At 38.6% G+C, this 7,983-nt stretch overlaps 1 protein-coding gene across 3 annotated transcripts in view; it reads right to left on the bottom strand.

Moving 5' to 3' along the window:
• Window positions 1–289: 289 nt before the first annotated feature.
• The window catches only part of LOC107658238 (WD repeat-containing protein 3-like), a 10,384-nt gene continuing 2,690 nt past the window's right edge, over window positions 290–7,983 (bottom strand). For all 3 annotated transcript variants that reach the window (XM_016446708.1, XM_016446707.1, XM_016446709.1), the window contains exons 5-27: window positions 7,788–7,866; window positions 7,406–7,501; window positions 7,161–7,256; window positions 6,938–7,039; window positions 6,667–6,764; window positions 6,491–6,592; window positions 6,176–6,406; window positions 5,987–6,080; window positions 5,404–5,505; window positions 5,145–5,230; window positions 4,901–5,039; window positions 3,888–3,944; window positions 3,697–3,797; window positions 3,334–3,445; window positions 2,919–3,053; window positions 2,597–2,647; window positions 2,448–2,513; window positions 2,269–2,361; window positions 2,040–2,090; window positions 1,661–1,704; window positions 1,416–1,544; window positions 1,154–1,247; window positions 290–1,046 (exon numbers count right to left, since the gene is read on the bottom strand). In XM_016446708.1, coding sequence (XP_016302194.1) covers window positions 891–1,046; window positions 1,154–1,247; window positions 1,416–1,544; window positions 1,661–1,704; window positions 2,040–2,090; window positions 2,269–2,361; window positions 2,448–2,513; window positions 2,597–2,647; window positions 2,919–3,053; window positions 3,334–3,445; window positions 3,697–3,797; window positions 3,888–3,944; window positions 4,901–5,039; window positions 5,145–5,230; window positions 5,404–5,505; window positions 5,987–6,080; window positions 6,176–6,406; window positions 6,491–6,592; window positions 6,667–6,764; window positions 6,938–7,039; window positions 7,161–7,256; window positions 7,406–7,501; window positions 7,788–7,866 — 2,314 coding nt within the window. In that variant the 3' untranslated portion in view covers window positions 290–890. The remainder of the gene's footprint in view (window positions 1,047–1,153; window positions 1,248–1,415; window positions 1,545–1,660; window positions 1,705–2,039; window positions 2,091–2,268; window positions 2,362–2,447; window positions 2,514–2,596; window positions 2,648–2,918; window positions 3,054–3,333; window positions 3,446–3,696; window positions 3,798–3,887; window positions 3,945–4,900; window positions 5,040–5,144; window positions 5,231–5,403; window positions 5,506–5,986; window positions 6,081–6,175; window positions 6,407–6,490; window positions 6,593–6,666; window positions 6,765–6,937; window positions 7,040–7,160; window positions 7,257–7,405; window positions 7,502–7,787; window positions 7,867–7,983) is intronic.

Raw genomic sequence — 7,983 nt, 5'->3', positions numbered from 1 at the left:
ATTTAATTATTTCATCCCTATTGAAAGCTCGTGTTTTTTTCAGGCTTGCAGAGATCAGTGAGATTGAGAATATGTCTTGATGACTCACTTCTTCATCTTTTCCACAGAATTAAGCATAACAGAAAACATATGAGCATTAATGTTGGGTAATTGAGGTTAATCTGGGACATTGGGTAATGTGGGGCTCCAAAGATCTGATGCATACATTTCTCTTTCACAATCAAAAATGTGCCAAAAATGTCCCAGATTACTCTGATTCAATCTTAAATTCTGCATATTAAACCACTGCTTTTACATAAGAAAATGACATGATTTATTTGTGCCACTCCATCATTTGATGTACATAAAAGATTTCGTTATAAAACAGCACTGCTTCTCCTTAGTGGTGCTGCTGCTTCACTTTTCAGTAGCAGCTCTTGTATTAACCTGCCAGTAAGAAGCCTCACTTTGGTCCTTACATTTAAAAAAAAGCCTTTTTTAAATATCTAAAAATCTTTAAAACAGTCTAAATTTTCTTAACATGTTGTTTTCATTTCATGTGTTTCTTCTTGTTTTAAGCATTTCATAGCCAATTTAACAAAAATAATGGTGAACAGGATTTTTTGCAGTGCATGCAGCTACAGTATAAGAAAGATGCAAATGAAAATCATCATAATGGCCATGGAATTGGTTGAAGCTTTGGCCTGGCCTCTCCAATCAAACACACACTTTAATATTATAAAAAACAAAATAGCCTCACTAAGTTGATTTGTGGAGAAATGTATTTTTATGGACTTTAGACAGGTGCAAATGATACGTGAACTTCTAAAAACATCAGCGTGATGCTTCTTCAGGATGGTAAAAGCACAAAGCAGTAGAGTCTGTTATATCAGTTAACAAGCACATCAGTTTCATGTGACTGTAAGGATGGCTCTTTCACGTTTCCTTCTCTTTCTCTTTTTCTCTTCAAAGCGGTCTGTGGCATCAGCAAAGAACATTACGTCCTCTTTGCTCTCAATCTCACGCTGCAGGAACTGAAGACCCGCACTGTTAAAACCCAGGACATCCTGAAAACACGGGTAAATGAGAATACACAGGCTTACACAATCTGATCATATGAGAGGTGTGATCACAGTGGTTCCATCCTGTTTCCAGTACTGAAAGCGGTACTCACCCTGATCTCTCGCACTTTAGAGATCGTGTTGGTCCTTAACTCATCAATGACTGACAGCAGCATCTGATTACTGGTGATCTGACCAAAATGGACTCTAGGAAAATGGTAAATGATAGAACTGTTAGTCAGGAGCAAAATCACATGGGCCTAGGAAAATAATCAACTCAATGCTAATGAAAGTGTAATTTAATAAAATGGTAAAATGTAATGAATAAATGTAAATGAAAAAGTAATATGAAAAGCAATAGCTACAGATGAGTACCTGAGCAGGAAGAAGAGACAGCGGCACACTAGCTCCACCTCCAGGCCCTGCTGTATGTAACCATTGAAGAGCTTCAGCAGATCTGGGACGTAAGGAAACGGCAGCACCAGCAGAGACACTTCCAGCTCACTAAAGAGAAAAACAGTGCTGAGAATCAGACTGACCCATAAAATATAATGGTATATAACAGATGGGAAAATATATGAGTTAGAATACATTTGACTGGGTTGAGGAAGAGCTCTTACCTGGACCGCACCTTCTTTATTACTTCCAGAACATATCGAGAGGGCTGCAAATATAATGGCAACCATCAGTAAATATGAGTGATGAATCTCAGTTTTTAAAGAGACTTTTCAACGAAAAAATCAATTCAGCTCTTTAGTGTGGTGTAATATTAAAGATTAACTTTAAGTGAGCAGTACATGACAGCAAAGGTAAATCTAAAAATCAAAATAAAGGAAATGTGCATGCACAATAAAATATATAATATCATCTGATATATCTTTAAAAATTCACTAATTGGCTATTGACCGATATGGTACTGATACATTTTGCACCCCTAAATGATTGACCAAATATGACAAGCAAACAAGCCCAGTGCTAATAATTAAAACACACACTCACAGAGATATTTCCAAAAGCCACAAGGATGGGGTTCATCTTAGGGGGTGGTAACTGCAAACAAGAAAAATGAAGAAGGGTCTAAGTAAAGCACCAGCATCATTAGATATAAATCCATATTTTGTGAACTCTTCAAGCTCCAGTCCTAATTATGTGCAGACAAAAAGAGAACTTCAATCAAATGTTGTGTTTCCTCTCTTAATGGGCTTTGAGTGTCTAGAAAACATCATACCTCCTTCCCCGCTGCCTTGCAAGCGGCTCTGTGCTCCTCCAGCTTTTCACTTTCCTCTCTATAGAGCTCAATAGCCTCCATTATTTGCTCAGCCTATAGAAACAGAACACAAGTGTAATTTCTCCATTACTGAATTTAAAAGAGAGGAGCTCTTTATCTGTACAGTTCGGCAGACTCACAGCTTTCACTGTCTCAATGGTCTTCTTCCCAGCAGGCTCTGCCTCTCCTTTAGTCTCTCCAGGGACCTGCGAGACATGAGGAAACACTGAGACCACGCAGAGACATAAACAGACATAACTGTTCTCTAGGATTTAAGAGAACCACTTACCACAGGTTCATCACCTTTAGCTAACGACTCCTCAAATTCTGCTTCCCTTTCCTGAGGAGAAAAATATTCAGAGTCAGCAAAAATATTCTAATGCTATGTATAGATTAGATGTTTGTTTTTATAGATGAACTAACATAGATATTAGTTTGACACCAATGTAAAATAGTAAAATAGCTGAAAATTAACTTGCACAACTATGACGTGATCAGATATATTAAAATATTAATATGGCAAGTTGGAGGTGTAAACGTAGATTGTAGATTTAATAACATCAAACCTGTTTTCTGCTGTGTGACATTCTGCTGAAAAACCAAGCACTCACCATCTCCTTCTCCTCCTCCAGGATGATGGGCTCCCTGGTTCTCTCCCACAGCCTGAGGGATTTATCATGAGACGAGGAGACGATGTGGTCTCCATTGGGGCTGATGGCCAGGCACCAGACCTCCCGATGATGACCCTGAGGAACATCCAAGGGTCAAAGTTCAAAAATACAGTCAAGAGTATGAGAGGGTCTGCAATAATGCAACAGTTCCAAAACATCTTTGTCTTTGATTACATTGATTAGGGCTTAAGCAAAAGCAGACTGCGGCATACGTAATGCAATCAGCCTCTGCTCCATATTGACTGGGCTCTTATTATAACTCTAATCCTTTCAATATAACAGCGACTTTTGGAAAACTCATTCCAGCTATGGAAAAATGTCTATTGAAAGCAGTCCAACTATCAGAGAAGGTCACCTCCAACGTCTGGATGTGCTCAAACTTATCAGCGTCCCACTGCTTGATCTTTCTGTCCTTTCCCGCAGTGAAGAACAGATGGGTTTTAGGGACAAACTGAAGAAACATGACACTAGGGAAACAGGGAAAAAACAGTGGATGACAAATAATGACCATCTGGGCTGATGTCATCCAGCGACTACAGCTCAAAGGCGCTGGAGGGATGTCAACACCGTAGGTAGGCGACACCTGACCGAACATTGAAATCACTGTACTTGTCATCAACCGGTATCATAACTTTCACTAACAATATAACTAAAAACCGTACAGGTAATGTGACTGTGCCAGCAATGTGTCATTATACAAGCAGCAGTGTTTTATTACCTGTCGTCATGTGCAAACATAGAGCGATGACAGTCTCCGAAGTCCAAACCCCAGATCTTCACGTTTCTGTCTGCTGAGCCTGTGGCTATTAAAGCGCTGTCCTGCAGAACACACACAGAAACCCACAAATACATTTGAGCATAATTACGCCATCCGCCAGAATGACTTGCAGGATGTGTCAGTGCACTTACATGTGAAATGTCCAGGCATAGAACGGGCAGCTTGTGTCCATACAGCGACAGGAAGAACTAGAGGAAGTTGAGACAGAGGGCAAATCTCTTATTATTCTGCACAGCTCTCATATCTGTCCTGTAAAGCACTGCTAGAGTTGGACAGTAGGCATGATGGCGTCATATTATACGAGTGGTGATTGGTTATTTATAATGTGCTGACAAATTTCTGAGACACTGTGGCCCCATTTATTGTTTGTATTAAACATGTACAATTTGAATTCAATTGCCCACACCCAACAGGATGATGAATTGATTGACAGGAATTGGAACTTACTGAATTGCAATTTCACAGGTAATTGCAATCATGTGTTCTGCTACATCGGTCCATAAAATGAAAATTAATTTACTAAATATAATACTTATGAAATATAAATTTCAATAGGGCACATTTTAAATATCTTTTCCCACAAGTATGAGAATACTGTAGTAGATGAATATAGAAATTGGGTAAGTAATAATTTACTTTGAAAAATAAAAAAAATAGCATTAAAAATAATTACTATTTTAAATTTAAGTTTTTTAAAGAATTTAATTAATTTAAATAATTATTAAAATATATGATAATTGAGTAAGAAAATTATTGAATTATTGAAATCTCATCCATCAATCAGGCCTATAAAACCTTCAAGACTTTTTTAATTTCAGTAACATATATCATGCGAAGCACAAACACATGAACTGAAGATCAGTTAATGCAAGTCCTCAAATAAAATGACAATTAAACGCCAAGCATTGAAATATTTCATTCATGGTGAGCGCTGCTTTTTTTTTTTTCTTTTTCTCTCAGTAAATGTAACTCAAGTATAACAGTGGTCTTTTTTTGGATACTCAACAATATTTGTAATTTTATTTTTTATTTATTAATTTTTTACAAAGCATTGGATTTATGTATGGATGTTACATACAAGAGATACCAAGTGTTGTGGTATGAGAAAAGTATTGTAATGCTGTATGCTGTGCTTGTGGTTTACCTTTAGCGTGTCTGTGTAAAAGATCTTCACTGTACAGTCGAGAAGAGAGACAGCCAGCAGTCTCTGGTCAGGACTGTAGCGCACACACAGCACGTCCTCATCTAACTGTAGGGTGCGTGTGTGCTTCACCGTCAGTCTCCTGTGGATTACACAAAGCAATAATACATTAAAGCCAAGTAGAGAAAGAGAGATGGCGAAATCAGGATGAGAGAGCCATGGTTTGTGATCACAGATAATAACTCACTTGTTCTTCCCAGAGTCCTGATCCTTTATGAGCTCAAAGTCCCAGAATTTCACAGTCTTGTCAGCACCACCAGTTACAATCCCTCTCTGTATAAACACACACAAATCAAGAGTCAAATATGTTCACATAAAGCTAAAATCCTTGCTGACGGCTTACAAAGTCTTTGGAATAGAGTCAGGAATTCAATGTATTCACAGACTGTGGTGTTTTGTAGGGATGAGAAGCTCTTTGTCATTCAACAGAGAGATCGATATTATACCTGGTCTGGAGAGAGACACATGGACCAAAGAGCTCCATCATGGGCATCAGTTGTCTCTAGAAGGCTTCCTGAGGCCAGGTCGAAAATCTGAATCTTCCCACTCTGTGACAGAAGACACATAAATACCACAATACGGAACAAGCTGCTAACAATAATGCAAAATGTATTTTTCAGAGGAAAGGATATATGGACTAAAAGTTCTGCAACAGAAGATCTTTCAGGATCTTAATTAGCATTCACGAAACGTCTCATTCAAATCTCATTCATGCATTTTCAAAGTTGGTGGCTCATGTTCGGTTACAAGACACTAATGGCATTTGATGCCAATTACAGCCAACTTGGCACAATGGCTTTTTTTTTTTTTTTTTGAGCTTGATAGCCCATAGTCATGGTCTACCTTTTTTTTTAATGGGAAAGAGCAGAGCAGACATTCTGCAAACCATCTCATTCTGTGTTCCACAGAAGAAAGTCATACAGGTTTGTAATAAAGTTAAGACATGAAGTTAAGCAAATGATGACAATTTTATTTTTGGGTGAACTATCTCTTTATTGATTGATGATAGAGAAGTGAATAGTTATATACCTTTGTTCCTAAGATAATCTGTCTGTCTCCAGGAACAAATAACGAGCAGAGAGCATATTCACATCCCATGGTACGAATGACCTGCAAGGTGGACCTGACAAAAGAAGATACTTCTTGTTAAGGACTCAAAATCTATAAACCCATGCAAAAAAATGATAATTGATGGAAAACATTTGTCATCCCACTCACGTGTTCCACACTTTGACAGTCTCTCCAGAGGCGGAGAGGATGGCTATGTTATCTGAGCTGAAGGCCAGAGTTCTGACATCTGTACGATGACCGCCCATTGTGAGGCGAGAGGTTTTAGTGCCAGTAGGATTCTTCTCTGAAGTCTTCAGTGTATATGTCTCCACTGTGTTATTCTGCAGAAGAAGAGCAACCTTCATCTCTCCGTTCGGAACCAGAAGGCAGTCCATTGATCTGTAGATGAAAAAAACATTACCATCAATACTTGATAACAGTAACACGCACGAGGGCACTGTGCTTGCATGCATACTCTCTGACCTGATCTTGGATGACGCCTTTATGTTTGCCAGCTTTTGGATCTCATCACTCAACTTTCTCTCCACTACAAGTTCAGGTACATCCTCTCCTCCTCCTTGAGACCTGCATAACATAACAGTTCATCAGAATATCAGAAAAGCAACAACTTCACATTTCAAAACAGAGGTCTCACACACTTTGTTTTTTTCTTGGCTTTCTTTAGTTTTCTGTCCATTTTTTTCTGGACCTCTTCCTCCGACAGTACAGTGAAGACTTCAAGCGTAGCATCCAGGCCCTGTTGAGATTTAAAAAGAAGTTATATGATGTAGGCTCAATTTTTGCCTAATTATTGCATAGCTACTTTGAATTAGGGACTTCCCAACAAAACCGACCAAGCTAAAGAGAGTGGAACCCTTTTTTTCAGTAGGAAGTGAAACACTAGTATACACAATTATGAAATATACTTACATGGCATGCAAGCACTTTAGCTTTGGCGTCTGTGACCAAGGACACTACCCTGTCTCTGGCTTCCCTCAGAACAGAACCAGCTTTCTTACAGCTGAGAATTCGCTGTAGACAGAAATCAGATCTTTTGATGAATATTTGAAGGAAACCCTTTTTCTTAAACTAAACGAATGTATTGCGTCAGGTCAAATCACTAATATCCACTGAATACTGGAAGAAATATTACTTCTTCTGGCTCTTCGTCAAGTCCTTCCTCATCATCCTCTTCGTTCTCAAGAAGAGTTCTGACTTTCTTTTCCTGTGGCTCCCCCACTTCTTTACCCTGTGAAAAATCTTTAAAGTCATTCTGAATACATGAGATCAGTTTCAATTCTCTATATAAGAGACCAAAGATCAAATTCAAGACTGTATTGGAATGTAATTCAGCCTACAATGTAACCATTTGCCACAGCATGAGTGATATTGCCTTACCTCCTCAATGTACTGAATGTCCCAGGCTCTGAGCTCACTGTCAGCAGACCCTGTAATCAACCTACTCTTCTGGTTCAACAGGACCATTCCCCATACCTATAGAGATTGGACAATGTTGCACTGTACTACAACACTAACAGATATTTAGATTGTGCTGGAGACTCATTCTCCAAAATGAAAGTAAGAAAACACCTTATGAGCGATTTTCTTCAAGATACTAAATGCCACCTAGGCTCAGATCATTTACGGTAAAACCCCCCTAATCATTTACAGTACATTGATTTATGCTGATATCAAAGCAGCAAGAACATGCATTGTGTGTTGTGTTGTATATTTCAGAAAGATCAAAACAGTCTCAACAGTGTCCAGTGATCCTATTTACCTCAGTGCGATGCCCCACCATGGTCTTGAAACAATGCTGTGTGTCCAAGTCCCACCACTTTACAAAACTGTCCTTAGAGCTGAGGAAACATGAGAAACACAGAATCAGATCAGCAGCGCATTACTACATTGCTGGGCCAAGGTACACATCCAGTTACTTTATTCTTTTAGCATGAAGTATTATATAGTATTACATA

Source organism: Sinocyclocheilus anshuiensis, unplaced genomic scaffold, assembly GCF_001515605.1.
Source record: "Sinocyclocheilus anshuiensis isolate Anshui unplaced genomic scaffold, SAMN03320099.WGS_v1.1 scaffold263, whole genome shotgun sequence".
NCBI classification, from domain to species: Eukaryota; Metazoa; Chordata; class Actinopteri; order Cypriniformes; family Cyprinidae; genus Sinocyclocheilus; species Sinocyclocheilus anshuiensis.
The sequence above is the reverse complement of the archived record's forward strand: the minus strand, read 5'-3'. Positions and strand labels throughout refer to the sequence as shown.